The following is a 16,533-nucleotide window of genomic DNA, read 5'->3' as shown; positions in this document are numbered from 1 at the left end:
GCTCTTTCGTCCAGTCGGGCTGTCAAATAAGAAATAGCTGAATCTGAGATTCAAAAAGTGCACCGCACCAAATTAGTTCACGTTCAAGTTTATGCCGGAACATGGACTGTGTTTTGTTGTGTATTTATTTTTTATTTAACCGAATTTAAATGAAGGATTGCATGACAGAAATCTTGAACAATTTTAGCAACGAAACACTCCGAAACGATGCCTGAATTATTTATAGCATTATTCCTTTTCTTGTCTAAGAATGGAACTCGAGGAATATAAATTTATCTGACAGCGAATCTACCTCGTAGAGATGGAGACCGAATTTAGAAAACAATAAGTTTATAGATTAGTAAGTAATATCTTAATTAATTGCCAGCTTAAAAAACAAATATTGTGAATGACAGAACAGGGACGTTCATTAATGAGAAAGCGTGTATGAACAAAATACACATTGCATAATTTCCGTAGCAGTATTTCTCTCGTGCCCGGGGGCCCCGATTGACGACTATTGACAATCGATTTGTACCTAATCATATTCTTTACATGTCTGTCAGTGCCTTTTCTTGTCTTGATCCATCATTGTCCACGGCGATCAGACTTGGACCTTCTTTCCTAACCCCCTGGGCTCTGAAATGTCAATGTCTTTTTTATCATAAAATTTTTTCGGACATATACGTATTTGTATGAACAAAAAGTCTACTTTTCTCCGGTTCTTTGGAAACAAAATATGGGTGGGGAACGATCAGCTGTTTTTGGTGACATCAATGCACAAACAATATGCAGACAAATAAAAGAGTAATTTCACACTTGAACATTCACGAAGATGGAATTTATTTAGGGTCGTTTAGATCAAATGCAACTAAGTTGGAATTTTTCTTTCTAATGATGAGACATGGTAAACACATCCCTCCATAACTCTGGCTCTCTCCTTACGTAACTTTTTTTTATTAAACATGTATTTACATAACTTGAAATACGGAAATAAACTCATGAATTATTTGCATTTATTAACTTGTCAACCGTAAAGTTCGCTTCAATTTAAAATATAAAGCGATAAGATACTTGTAGTACTCCTAAGGGAGGTTGTTTTAAACTGTTTGCCAAAATTTGCCGCCTAGTGTTAAGTTGGCCTAAACAATCTAATGTCCCCGATGCGTAACGCTGATATCTAATGGAATAAATTCACACAATGGTTATGGTAACGTTTCACCTTATTAAAAAATCCCATTTAACTAATTCCTTGACATTAATTGATTAATTATTGGATCCATTAAGACCTAACCGTCCATTGTCACAATATGCAATATACATGCAATACTTATCATCGGGTAAGTTCATATACGTGTGTGCTATTTCTTCGACACGTTAAAAAATTAAAAGAGCATTCATATAAACTAAGCTATGAAAAAAAGATCAATTTTCGGGGGAAAAGTCTAGTTTCAAAAGTAAATGTGTTGTTATACCTGAAATGAATATTAAATGGTTAAGGAGACAAACTGTTAGAGATGTGTATTATTGCTGACTATAGTTTGCAGCTGTTCGTTAAACTGCACATATTAATGAAGCGCGGTTAACTGCATGGGCTTTCACATGGGGTATTATATTTGTAAATGTTCAACAAAAAATGACGAGAAGAGACAGTTTCGCCGAGTCGGTGTATCTGCTTTCTGATCTATTCAGAGATGAAGCGAGCCAGTCATTGGGTGTTGATGTACCCTTAATGCCGTCAATATGTTAAGCAGCTCCTAGAGCATCAGTTATCTCTCTCAAATCTCGTCTCATATGCAATAAAGAGCAATGCAAACAAGTAAATTTTTTTTTAGTTTAGAATTTGGCGAACTTGTTTTCTCTTGTGAAGGCATCTGAACTAGGAAGTATTTAGTATTGGGCATACGAATTAATGTCTTGTGAATTATATATTTCATATTTGGACAATATATTTACGTCCTATCTGAAGTTAATGTTAATGACTTGTCTTTGAAAAAAAGAAAAGAATGCAAGGTATCTAAGATTATTTTTTTAAAAAATTGAAACGTATTTACTTTGCTATGGGGGGTAAAAATTTCTGTCTCATTTTCTTATCAAATTTCAAGATTAACAAGTTTTAAACTTTGCACATTCAAAACTGCGGATTAGAATCCATATTTACATGTGGCGCTCTGCTTTGACCCTTGACGGCACAGGCGAACGTTGAGTCGGGGGCCGGGGACTGCACTGAACATCTATCATCCCCCATAATGACCGCGTCACTATCCCGCCCGACTCTCACACTTGTGTGACAGGTTTGTCCACTGGCGATCACAGATCACATTAATTACGTATGTAGGCCCTCTGCACCCATCATATCATAGACTCACACCTTTGAAGTTTCCGCATTGTGCATTCAACCCCCTTATTTCCTAACAATATACATTGCACAGGTGCGAATTTGGTTATACATTGAAGACTGCCGTTAAAATTACAATCCCAATGCACTCCTGGTTCATGAATTACCAAAAAAAGTTTGACATCATTCAAATTAATTTTCAAAGTTGTACAATGAGACAAATCCTTCTATCTAATGACATCCGCAGTAAATGATATATGTATTTACGTGGATGGTTTTTTCCTGATATCAAGTTCCCAGGTTGAGCAGAATATCTCAGCCTTCCCGGCAATCATCAGCATGTTCTTGGGAAAAAGTATTAACCAGATATTGATCCCGATTTTGCTAATAGTCCACTGGGTGTAGTAAGTCTTCCATTTGTCAAAAGACTAAGCTGGCATCAATTTCCAAATTATTGTTTCTCGGTCACATAAGACACCGTCCGGGTCTCAGCCGTTAATTTCACACCTTCATTAATTAAAACCTCGTCTTTTCTAAAGTTCACCATCTCAGGACATCTCAAGCTGTAGGTTTTTTTTTCGTCTGCCGTTAACACGGATGTCTAGATGAACAAAAGACGCATAACGTCAAAAAAAAAAAACAACCCAAAAAACAGAGGCTTAAAGCAAGTGCTGGTAACCCAAACAAATAAGATTTTACAATATTTTACTGATTTTTTTTTCATTTTATCTGATTTTTTAAGATAAATTTGGGGTAATGTTTATTCAATTGCGGATGTCAAGGACTTGTGTTGATCTCCGAAAAATATGTACTTGTAATAAAACGAGTAAAAAGGGGCTGTTTTGGGGGTTTAATCCTTGCTTAACAATAACACAACAATGTCATTATGTTCAGCCAAAAGTAGAAAACTATACAAAACGTGTTTAAAGGAAATCGGTACTATAATTTGTAATCAATTACCTGAGAGAAAAAACACAATTCATTTTGACAACATCCGCTGCATTGGGTTTAAGAAAAAACACCGTGAATCGACGGCAGATGTAAAAAGATATAGCCAGCTATCAAATACTCTGAAGTTGATTAACCATTATTAACGAGTGATTCAACTTATTTGGAACCCCAAAAAAAGTCAAAAGTGTTGCATTGACTTGTATCTTGTTACCACCGTACGGAAAACACAGTGCGAATTTCATAAACGCCTGAAATGGGACAATGCAAATTCTCGGTCACTTAGAAACTTAATCCAGAATAACGTAAAAACCTTTTTATTTATATGACTTTAAATGAAAAAAGTGGCAACATAAATTAATGAATTAATAAGTGATACATTACATTAATACGATACGAAAGTCGAAAAAAATGGAAAAAGAGACGATTGCCAATTTCTGTTGGATAATGATATCCAGCACGAATTGTCAAAGCCGGATAGATTTGCATTTTGTACCTTTAGAGCGAGTGGCATAAAATTTCATCAAATTGTTTACATATTGATTTCTTATGAATTTTATGGTTTAATCCGGATTGTTATTCAAATTTCCTCTCATTTTATATTTTCCCCAGTCCCATAATACAAAACCATCCGTGCAAGAAAAATTACTTCATGTATTGGTATAAAGGTAAATGGTTCGTAAACAAAACATCGAGAAATAAATCAAAATTGTAGTCTTTATTTCCTGATTTCGTATTTTGCCTTAGCTTCAATTAAAGTTTAAAAAGATACATTTAACTCCTGAAGTACTGAGTGCCCCTCGTTACATGAGCACGCTTGAATGCTTAACTAATCTCAGTTTTGTGGACCCTGGACATCAAAGATGGCCGATTCCGGCTCAGTAAGCGGAGTCTGGAATGATGGCCCGACTACACACAACAGCGGTTACATATGCTCGATTTCATTTTGTCAATTCTACATAATGGGGCGAATAATATCAAACTTAATGGTCTCTTATTGTTCTCCAACGCTGAGATGACTATGCGGCTTATCCTTATTAACTCAATATGCGGTTTTTTGGTTGAAGAAAAAAACATGCTCAGAAATTTCAGTATTCTTTTTTGCGCTGTTTGTATCATGGGGCATTTCTCTTTCAAGGTTAAGTAACAAAAAAGTTTCCTTTTTCCTTAAACAGCTTTTGTTAAACATGCTATAGTTCTTTGGACAGCCTACAACTGATTCAAATGACATTGTGAGATTCGCTTAACATTCTTTCATGTAAATTTTGAACACGAAAAACTTTGATGGAAGGAAATGTACGAGGAAATATATTTTCAAATTTGCTTTATAATACTCTATGTTTAAGACAGTGGCTGTTAAAACTTCGTATGTGGTGACCTCTTCTGGACCTCGAGGCCATTAACGTTGACGATCTTCGACGTCCGATTATTGAACTGAGATAGAGATCTAATGAGAACTGCTTTTTTTATTTACAGAGTCCAAAGGCAGAAAAAAGAGAAAACCGTACACGAGGTACCAAACCATGGTGTTGGAGAACGAGTTTTTGAACAGTTCCTATATAACTCGTCAAAAACGATGGGAAATTTCATGTAAACTTCAGTTATCAGAGCGACAAGTAAAAGTGTGGTTCCAAAACCGTCGCATGAAACGAAAGAAGCTTAACGAACGCGCTAAAGCGAGGTTGCGAGATGGAGACGAAGGCAAGGACCATCTGCTTCAGCAAGCTCACCACGCAGGCGCAGTACAGGCATGAAATGTGTACAATACTAGTCGGACAATGACACAGTTTCTTGACTACATGTCGACGCATGCGTTAAGGTCTCAAAGGAGAGGGGGTGTTCGAGTGGTTACATAATATGTAGGAGTTCAATGATTCAGACGATGGAGGACCGCCAAAGTGGAGTCCTTGAAACAGACGATGCTTATCGCCACCATCATCAGGGATATGCTCACTTCAGTGTGTTTTATGATTTCAGTAGCGAGTGTGTACAAGAATATCATACATGTGTAAATATTGTTCCTTGTGTCACGTGACCCAGTCGTATGCTAGAACATTTTTGTTTTTGGTCTTACAAGTCGAGTATTATCCATACATTTTTGTAGACTATGTTAGTGATAAAAGTATTGAGTATTGCAAAGTTACATTTATTATTTACTAATAATGTTCGATGCGTCATTTGGTACAATATAAATCGATAATTTTTTACGGAGTCGCCATTATATTATTTGATAGAAAAACAATAATATTCTCTGTATTTTTATTGTGTTACGTGCGAATTTTTTTTACATATAATTATATGTTTTCCAAAAAGAAATTGATATCAAACATTTATATTATCATTCTACCAACAGAAACAAAAACCAAAAAAGAATTTTGAGGAATGTCAGGACAACATGCTACACCCAGTTATAAATTGTTTTCGCTTTAAAACATCGAAGTTCAATTCTAAATACAGCCCGTGACAGTTACTTAACACGACCAGGCAACGTGTAGAAAGTGAATTTTGTAATCTAAATAGAAAACTGCCGCGGGGAACGGTAGAAAAGAAAATGTCGGACCTTACATCTATTTCCATCCACCTTTACTTGTTACAATAAAACAACAATCTTAAATATACTTCGCACATAACGTCTTTTTTCTTGTTTTTTAAAATCTTTATTTTTAAATGATGAAAATTGATATATCACATCAACGGCTTCACGTATTCTGGGATATAATATGTCTGGCAATGTCAGAATCCCTAAGCCTTCCATTGTACATTCTTCATCTATGTTTTTATTTATGACCGGTACAAGATTGTACCCCCTCCATCCCAGATTCTTCCCGCCTGTCAGGGGAGAGGCTGGATTCCCTTTTTTTGTTGTTACGTCTGTCTGATTAAGTTATACGTTTTACAAACGAACACACACTTATATATATCTCATTGTCCCAGCTAGAGAAATGCCCCAATGTCTTCAATGTTGGAGAGATGATGTGGGTAGTTTTCAATCCAAATGTTATATGGAAAATAAATGAAATATAATGAATTGCAAGTCTTTGTGTGGTTTTTTGCGTTTTAAAGGAGTTGGTTTTTTTAAATTAGAACTTCAACAAACTCCCTATCTCTGATCTTGTAAATGAGCTATGAGCAGCAGTAACTACCCCCTCCCCCTCCCTTGAAAAACACAGTTCTTTTTAATGTTTTAATTTATATTTTAAAAATTTTACTGTACTATTTGTGTTTAATACTAAATATCTAAATTACTGATAAGGTTATGTTCCCCCCAAAATACAAGATATATTAAAAAATAATGAAGACAAATATCTATACAAGCTTTGAAGGTTTTTTTTTAATGAATAATAACTGACATACATGTTTTTTTTTAAATTGAATAATGATTTTATTTTGTCAAGTTTTTGGAAATTAGTGTGATAAATTGATATTTCCTTTCATGACAGCATCAATAACACTCGGATCTTATGTGCAAAATAATGAATAACTTACATTTTGTTATTTTGACAAAAATTCACAGAAAATCAAAAACTAACCAATAAAATTTATATTCAGGGGTTCACAAAACGTTCATAAAATTTAATATATATACAAAATAAATTTCAGGGTAAAAAATTAATGTTCATGTAAGAGTTTTCAATATAAAAAAAAAAATAAAAATCTAAATCTAAAAAAAAAAAAAATAATTAAATCGGTAAAAATCATTTAATTTCAAAAGTTAACAAACTACAAATAATAACAATATGGACATCTTGGCACAATGAACACCAATTACATATAATTATGGATTTTATTATTATAAACATTATAAAAAAAATTACCAAACTTCTTGTTTTGTTTTTTGTTTGGTTTTGTTTTTGTTTTTTTTGTTTTTTTGTTTTGTTTTGTTTTTTTGGTTTTTTTTTTTTGGGGGGGGGGGGGGGGTCAGAAGTAAGTAAGATACTATAAAATTGTCACGATTACCTGATCTTATTTAGAATTTTCTTATTGTGTCTTTTTGATCTAAACACATTTTGCTTTCGGAGATTCATTTACGCGTGTTCTGTCGTTCAATATTGGCATGAAGTTTGGCTTCTTTTAAAAATACATGTACACCATAGGCGGCATTACAAGCGGGGGAGTACGACTCCGATTTTACGACTTCTGAAATAATTGCCATGCTTCTAAAATTAAATTATATATGTTTAACAGTATGCTATAAAAGTCTTCTTTATCATGTAACAAAGCTATTGAAAATAACTTACAGTATATGGTGTGCAATTAATCACACGATCAAATATATACATCTACTGTAAAGATATATGCTTAAATGGTTTTAAGTCAAACATAGATTTTCAAAGTTCTCGAACAGTAACGGGACAATGATTACCAAAATAAGAGAACGGTCCGAAAATGTAACCAATGAAAAAATTAACGGCACAACGCACGACAAAAGGGAAAGTTATTTCTTGAAATATTGCGCTGCATGGGAGGCCGTGGGAGCTCTTCCGACAGTCAGCACTGAGGGAGCACTAATCAACTGTCAGGACCCATGATACACCTAATGGCACCGGAAGAGCTGTTCCAGAAATGCTAAGATATTATCAAGGCAAATTCACAATGAGTCCTGTTTCTAAAATTTCCTCGTAGATCGCTGTTTCAAATAAGTGCAGTCATTTTCAGGAATAATGCTATTGTTAAATAGTTATTAATATTCACCTAATTTTATATAATGACGATCTAGCAATGCCTAATATATACTTTTCATTTTTTAAATTTGAATAAAATCGTTGATCATATAATATCGCATGCATGATTTATTCGTAAAAATAGATTTGTTGTGGATACAGTTATATTCCATCCTACGGATGAAAAAGTTAATATCCTCTGAAAATAAGTTATAATGTTAGGATATTGCTGTTGTAAATTCAATACGTTAACGTTAGATGTAGACGCTTTGTCCTTTCTATCTAGGATGGGGGGATGCCTCCCCGTGAACCAGTTTGAAGCAGTGCACAGTCTCTGCTACAAATATTTTCCATTTATATATCAATGCATAGATTGTCCTTGTTTTTATTTTTATACATATGTGAAACTTAGTTTTTCATCCTGAAAAAATCTAATGGTGTTATTCGTATAAAGAAAAACATTAAGTTTATGTTATGGAAGGGTATAGACCTCTGTTTAGTTTCGAAAATTCCATAATAATGCTACTATACAATGCAGTAAGCTATACTTATATTGATAGTATTTTCTTTATTTCTAGAGCAGTACACTTAGACTCTTTTAGCCGATAATATATGTTAGATTCACCAATTAAACTCTGTCAATACCCATCAACTTTCAACACCAGTGCAGGCCAATTCTATTTTCACTCCTTGCACGTGGATGAAGGGGGCGATATCAAGTGTACATTGTACTTACCATATTGTTAGCATATCACACGTTTGTATGTCAGAAACACCTGGCTTCTAATCAAATATTCATATTGTCTTCGATAAAACACAAGTTCATTTCGCTTTATACTTTATATAGAAATGCCCTTATTTTTACTAAAGTGCAGGTTTGGAATGTGCCAAGGAATATGTTAATATCACAATCTTTTACACGTTATCATCAGGTCTGAAAAAAGTTCATACTTGTTTTAAACGCGCTCTATAACAAATAAATAAAGTTTATTGTATGAGCAGTGTAAAATGCAATAATTATTTAAACATTCAATTTAACCAAATGCATATAGCCAGTAAGATAAAATCTTTTGATGTAAGATGTTTACATTTTTAATAAATCACAATTAGGCTGCAACGCGCGACTGAAACAAATCAAAAACACCCCACCCACCCAGTAAGCCGTAACTCCTTGCAACAAGAACGCATTCAATATTTAATAAATACAGATATTAAAATTAAAATGCTATTAGTTTTAAATTAATAATGTCTAAAACAAAACACTGTTCTTTTTATTTGAAAAAAAAAAAAATTAAAAAAGCTCCCCAGGTTAGCACCCCCATACTTCACAATTGTAACACCGGGTCAGAGTTGATCTTTTACACGTTTAATTTTTTTCTTTCTGACGCATGTGATGTTTATTAGTTAGAAATATCATATATTGTATCCTTATAATCTCTTTGTACCGTTGTGCAATGGTGTTGAGATTGAATGAATGAATATAGTAGAGACAAGCAAAATGACCAAATCTTAGACCTCTGGAGGTATTGCATGTATATGTGATGTATTGTAAATAGACTATATATGTTGCTTTGTGGCATCATGTGGTACTAGATAAAAATAATGATATAACATATCATCTTTAGTTCAAATTACCTTTTATTTTAGCGGATGTTCCATAGTGAAGAATGAAAAACTACTGGGGCTGATGTATTTATCACGTGCAAAGGAGATTCAGTACAAGAAAAGCAACCCGTTGTTTTAAATGCATTGCTACTGCATGTACATGTACTAAGTTAGTGTGATCCATCTAAATATCCCACACAGTTCAAAAAAATGATATATGTGTACATCAATGAACGAAGTCGAAATGGTTTAAATTCTGACACGAGTGAATTTTTACATCTTTTTGTCAATTTATTTGATGTATTTCACGGAATGAAAATAGTACATATAATCTACATTTGATATAATTAAAATAGTGTCAATTTCGGTTTTACAGAAGTTCTTATGCATTTAAAAGTTAAAAGATCAGACCGCTGAGAACATCTGCATGTGCTACATTGTATATAATAATGTTGACCATTTTGGTCAACAATGGACAAATACTGTAGGTAATGTTCAGGTGAGTTGGCAATAAACATAATTTGATCAATGAATTGGTAAATGATAATGAGAAAAGGCATAATGTAACTATTTATATTGGAAATACACGTGCTTCTCCGGCTTTGATCCACACGAACGTGCAAAGTTATTTGTTTACGATGCGTTATGTCACTAATTGATTATATTGTTCATATCACTTCCGTTGGCGCTTGCGGCGATATGGCTCTATGTACAACTAATTACCGCGCGTTTAACGGCATTAAAACATAAGTGATATTCTTAAATCAACTCGAATAGTCTCTGCATGAAATGATCAGACATGATCTTAATGATCTTCAGCTGTGTTATACGAAAAACGCGAGTAATGTGGTCGATATACGGAATATCATTCGCCCCGATTGCGTCTAGTATCTGTTTAGTAAACTGGAGGTGCTGGATGTCGTTTTTGGTTCTTAAATATTTTGTCTAATTGTTATTAAACTTTCCTTCGGAATAAAATGACCAATAGAGGATGGAAAGTATGCATAAACATAAATATATTTTTCTTCAACATTCAAGATGAACAACAATTTAAAAAGTGGGTATTTTAAATAGAAAAAGTGTTTTATTTCTGACATTTCCGTGTTTCCTAGAACTGAATTGACTGTAACTCACTTCCCAAAGTTCTTCATTGTGGTGTACTGACGTCACCAATTCGTCACTGAAGCCATTGTTCTGGCCGTGCGAACATTGACGGACACATGTCAATAAGTAGCAATTGCCGTAGACAAGGTCGGGCATAGATCTTCTCCCTGTCAAACACCAGAGTTTTTTAGTGATCGTATCATCTATCAAAATCTTTCAAGAAAAAATGACGAATTTGGGGAACTGTGATAAAAAGTTCCGAATTTAGTAAAACAAAAAGGATGGTTGTCGTAATGCTAATCAGAGTGCAACGAAATAATCCGTTACCACAGAAAGTGACCAATCACTTTGTCATGTACATGTACAATTATACGAAAACAAGTAAGAACAAAATATAAACTTGAAACAAATATTTACTGTTTTGGGGGGGGGGGGGGGAAACCTCCACTCGCTCGTTTTATTTATTATATAATATATTGTGAACTTAATACACTAACCATCTATCAAAACATAAAAAAATAATCTATTTTTAAACTCCCTGGTTACAGTTACTATGTACAATATTATTTACTGTATTAATTTTCACTATCAATGCATATCAGGGTTATTTTTGGTGTAATGCTAGCCACAGGTTGCAATGCGTAGATAACGATCATATCAAATGATAACTCTTTAACCATAGATGCATGTGCCGTATTGGTAAAAGCATTTTCTGGATTGTACAGCTTTTATTACGTTCAACAAAGTTTAATTAAAAATCAGCATAAACCTGGTATAAATAGATCCAAAATAGACTGAAATTATGTCACAGAATGCACATGAACAAGAAATTGATTTTTTTAAGGTGTGAAATACTAAAAATTCCTACGTTATTATTAAAGTGATTCTTCAGCAAGTTTACAAGTTAAACAAAATGCAAAAATAGCCACAGCTGGATTTGCAGTGGCGTCAGAAGCAAATTGAAAGTGGGGGGAGGGCTAAACTAATCCTCAGAAATCTTGATAAGCCAAAAAATACTTATTCCCAAATCATGAAAAACCTAATCCGTGAGGGGAAGGGGGGGGGGGGGGGGGGAGAGTACAGTTCCACAAAAAATTCCTACCTTCCAAAAACTTTTTTTCTCCAAATCATGAAAATTCTAATCCGTTGGGGGGGGGGGGGGGGGGGGTACAGTTCAAAAAAAATCTTCCTTACCCAAAATTCTTTTCCCCCTAAATCATGAAATTCCTAATCCATGGGGTGGGGGAGTGGGGGGTGGAGTGGTCGGGGGGGGGGGGGCTATTGTACCTATGACTCCAACTCTGCAACTTCTTAATATTTCAATCTTTTCAAGGTAAATTTGGGCACTATTATCAGTGGGGGGGGGGGGGGGGGGGGGCCTGAACTCTCTATGATGCTATGTGCCTAATGGTAAGGTCTAAGTTTGCAAAAAAAGTGTGTGTGTGGGGGGGGGGGGGGGGTGCTCAGCCGCCCCCCCAGCCCCCCGGCTCCGACACCTATGATTGGTATGTAGGATTTTCACAATGTTATAACAATGTATATCAGGGAAGGATAGGAGTGCGATATAATGTAGGAAAAGAATTTGTATAGATAAATTCAAATTCAAAACAATGAGAGAATAGGTGCGCCATCGATGTTATTGCAACGTACATGTATGCACGGGCGCCTCATGACACCTTTGGCATAATATTTTCTTCATAAAGTTTTTTTTCCTGAAATTTATTTATATGAAAACATATTGTCCCGACACAAAATATTTATGAAGATTATAATTAACAACTATGATAAATTAGGTCTCCAAAAATATTTCAGCATTTTGGTGAAGTATCTATCTTGAACGATTTAATTCTTGTGCTATGCAATTGCAGGTAATTAATTAAAGTAGTCGACTGAACTGTAACTGTTCGCTTACAAATTGTTGAGGTAATCAGTTAATGGGTGCGTATTGAATGCTACAGAGGCTGCCCTGATGAGCCGAAATTAATAAAGAGAATTTCACGGATGCTACCACAGGTATATATTGCCCACCTGTGTTTTAAATTTATGGCCACCCTCTGTAACCCAATCAAAACCAGGACTCTCTAGCGGCCGGTAGCTTCAGATAGCCTTACAGAAAAATAATTCAGGGACAAGCAGTAATCCATTCAAAGTAACTTAATACTCTTTATTCATTGTCTGTAGTCAGGGCTGGGGGAGTCTTTAACTGGTGTTTTTAGTTCTGGTGTCGAAGATAAAACGACGATTTAATGAAAATTAATTGAGTGGCAAGGTAGGACTGCATGATGGAGGACAAAAGAAACTCGTAATTAGAATATTAAAGATCGTCATATTGGAAAACTCTTCCATCGGTCAGAAAGCCAACTCAAATGGTAGAAAAACAATTGTTGAAATCTTCATAATTAGGAAATGGGGTTCAAATACACTGAAATATAGCGTTTCCCTTACCAAAGTCGTCAAAAATCTTATTTAACAAATAAGTAAAAAGGGTTACTAATTCCTCCATATCTATACGTTTTGATTTTTATTATATATTTTAAACTTAGTCATTCGATTTATATAATGTGTAATAAAAAGAAACTGCACAAATTTCAACATGGATTGCAAGTATGTTTTAAACAGAGATTTTTTTCATTAAAGGCGTTTTATAATTTTAACACCCAATATTCTGTAGTGATTTGATAGGTTTGCTGTGTATAACGGCTGGATGGTTAAGGCCATTTTTAGACTGTATTGATCTCCTTTAGAAAGAGCTCTGTATGTTCGGTATAACGATAACGGAAAATAATCAAATTGAAAAGTCTAGATTTATGGATATTTTCTTTATAAGATAATAATTTATAGCTTAACAAATCATAATAATATATAAAAATCTAAGATATATCTCATGAGTACTTTGTTGACCATCCTCTTTAACAATATTTTAAAACTTTTGATGGACATTGAAGTGGAATTGTCTTTTAATTTAAATAGTCTTGATTATTGAGACTGAAAATTTTTCATGACAAATTTTGTAAAAGACGGAAGTATATAAGGAACTTTTTGTTATTAAAGTATTATGGGTTTTTTTTCAATTTTCTTTTTTGTAGTAATTAGAAAAATATATCCTGAATTTCTTTCTGTACTTTATATTTCAAAGATTACGCATCATCAATAATTCACATATTCGAGAGAAAATAATTTTACTAAGATCTTTTTGAATAATGACTTGGAAACAAATTGTAAGTTACGAAAGAAAAAAAGTGAAAACTCTACAATTTGCTTCGGTGTATTAAAAATGACTTTCAGGAAATCATAAGAAATGATTCAAATGCTAATTGTCGATAGTTTAAGAAAATTGAAAATATAATGGAAATTTCCAAGGTTCAGTAAGTAGATACCTCCTAAAAATATAACACGTCAGCGTTCGTGCTCCTTAAATAATATTGTAAGTGTAAAATATCATACATCAGGGTGTTATCCTTAAATATGATATTGCCTTCCCAACTTCAGAAATTCCCTCTCCCAAATTCTAGAGCTTTACAAGTCTATCAAACAGATATTGATCTTCGCTTATATTTCTGTATTTTCTCAAAGTGAGAAGTTTACAAGAGTTCTGTGCAGTGAGGGGCTGACCCCGGGGGTCCTTATTTCTGATCTGGGAGCCGTTCACACACTCTCTCCGTCACGACCCAAGGAGGGAATACATCAACGTCACTATCTACTCTTTTCCCGGTCCCACAAGACAGGAACATCAAACGAGAGATTTTGACAACTCCTGTGACAAATGGGGGCCTCCGTGTTTACCACATACCAATATCGTGTTCCATACCTCAATTCTGTAAAAAAAAAACAAGTATATATGCAGGAGAATGTGTGCATAGAATGGGAATCCGACTACGGTGTTCTTATTAACAATAGGCTTCAAATACCAACATGACTGCGAACGTAAATTGTGAAAATTATTAGGTTTCAAATATTTTTAAAAACTCCAAAAAAAAAAAAAAAGATTGAGATCCTGAGATGCATGTATATATATGTATTAATCGAGGCGATTTCGAAAAGGCAACAAACCAGAAATTGGGTTAGACCCCCACTTCGCCGTGTGTAATTTTTCTTAAAATGATCCCTAATTAAAATTGTTACCTTGACATAATGCTTTCATTTCCCTTGCCACAAACAATACATCAAATTTGAATAATTAAGGGATGTCGCACCGTGCAATTTGCCTTCCTATTTACTGAAATCTCAATGATCAATGAAAACCATTCCACTGTCTACCATTAAACGAGTCTTTTCTCTCTCCTTAAACTTCATCAGCGTTTTTTCACCTTCAGGACTGGTTAGACTCGGTTTTACGGAATAAAATTTGATTTCTTTTACAAGATATTTTACGATTCTGCCAGACACTTGTAATTGATAAATGCGTTACCTTAATTGATACTAGCTTTGTATTTTATTCTGAATTTACGCGTGTTAAACGAGATGTACATTACTATTTTACCGTTGTTCTCTCGTAAAGATCTACACCGCAGATCATTGTCTTATTGGCGTTTGATTGTTACTGACAAAGATAAACCGACCAATCAGGCGTGAATGCACACTGTCCGCGAGGCCTCCCAGAGTTCTGTCCCTTGATATTACATAACACCTGCATGTTAGACAATGAGTTATAAAAAGATCGTGTTTTTCAATAAAAACGTCAGCGCTGTGTGTCCGGAGCTCTTTGGAGCCCGGGTTGATTTACTAGAACCAGGATTTTACGATCTGCCGATCTGCTGTAGTCGTGTACTTGTCAGGACTACTTCTGATCTTGCTTGTTATCTTTCATAAATATTATTGCATTTAGGTGTTCATTCTATGACGACAAAAAATCTAGAAGATACGCATCACTTATGTAAAATAAATGTACCGGTTTCAAATAAATCTACGGTGGCGTGGAAGGGTGCAAGAAAGTAAATGCAAGGAGGAATTAGTTAATAATTTGTTAGGTCGAATAATTGATTTCTTTTGACGAACATTTCAATTTTTCGGAAAAATAAGCTTCTTGTAAAACATGAATATTTTCTATCTTGAACTTCCACGCCTCCAAGAATGATTCTTGATTCCCTTAAAATAATTAAATTCTCAATGGATTTATGCAAACTACAGGCATCAATGTACTTTCAAAGATGACACGACTGTTTCTGTATATTTTAAGAGAAAAACATTTCATTAATTAAAAGGCTGATAAAAGCTTACAACATAACTCGTTTGACGAGTCGCAATTCAACTTATAAAAAATCAGTGACTTTATTTCTGAACTACTAGTTAAGTATTCTAAGACAAATATATTTTGTGCAGAGTGTTTTTGCATGCGTGTCAGGTGTTTGATTGACCGTGTGAAGATATGTCTGACAAAGTCCTACAAACGTTTGATGTAAGGTGACAATCATCACTTTATGACAAGCTTCTCATCCACCGGTCAGTTCTCATGCATTCCTACCTATGACGGCTGTGATTAATGAGATTACCAGAATTTTATGGTTAAAAACCGGTAATACGAATCATACCACATGAATGTCCGCAGTGACGGACACCAAGACAAAGAAGAATTGTAAACAACTCTGTTTTTATCCAAATTCGAGGCGACATTTCAAGGTTTTGTCTCGTGTAAATACTATATTAGTCATCTACATGTATATATCGGACTTTGTCTACACATAAATTGTGTATTAAGATTCTCTTGTTCGCTTTTAACTTGACAATAATTTTCAACATTTCAAATACTTCTAACGCTCATCGTCAATTAAAAGATTGACATTATAAATGTACATGTATGTCAAAATAAAAGTGTAAAACTACTTAGGTCTAATCGAATTGGAGTCCCAATTAATCGTGGCAATATTTTTTATAACTTGTATCCTCATAAAATTATTTTCT

The 16,533-nt window shown here is 34.2% G+C and overlaps 1 protein-coding gene across 6 annotated transcripts in view; it reads left to right on the top strand.

Annotated features, from left to right (window-relative positions):
- The window catches only part of LOC128184944 (homeobox protein abdominal-B-like), a 44,093-nt gene extending 37,799 nt beyond the window's left edge, over positions 1 to 6,294 (top strand). For all 6 annotated transcript variants that reach the window (XM_052854604.1, XM_052854629.1, XM_052854620.1 and 3 more), the window contains one exon: positions 4,742 to 6,294. In XM_052854604.1, the coding sequence (XP_052710564.1) occupies positions 4,742 to 5,019 (278 nt within the window). In that variant the 3' untranslated portion in view covers positions 5,020 to 6,294. The remainder of the gene's footprint in view (positions 1 to 4,741) is intronic.
- The last annotated feature ends 10,239 nt before the right edge of the window (positions 6,295 to 16,533 follow it).

This window comes from Crassostrea angulata, chromosome 1 (assembly GCF_025612915.1).
Source record: "Crassostrea angulata isolate pt1a10 chromosome 1, ASM2561291v2, whole genome shotgun sequence".
In the NCBI taxonomy this organism is placed as follows: domain Eukaryota; kingdom Metazoa; phylum Mollusca; class Bivalvia; order Ostreida; family Ostreidae; genus Magallana; species Magallana angulata.
Note: the sequence above shows the minus strand (reverse complement) of the source record. Positions and strands in the feature narration are given on the sequence as shown.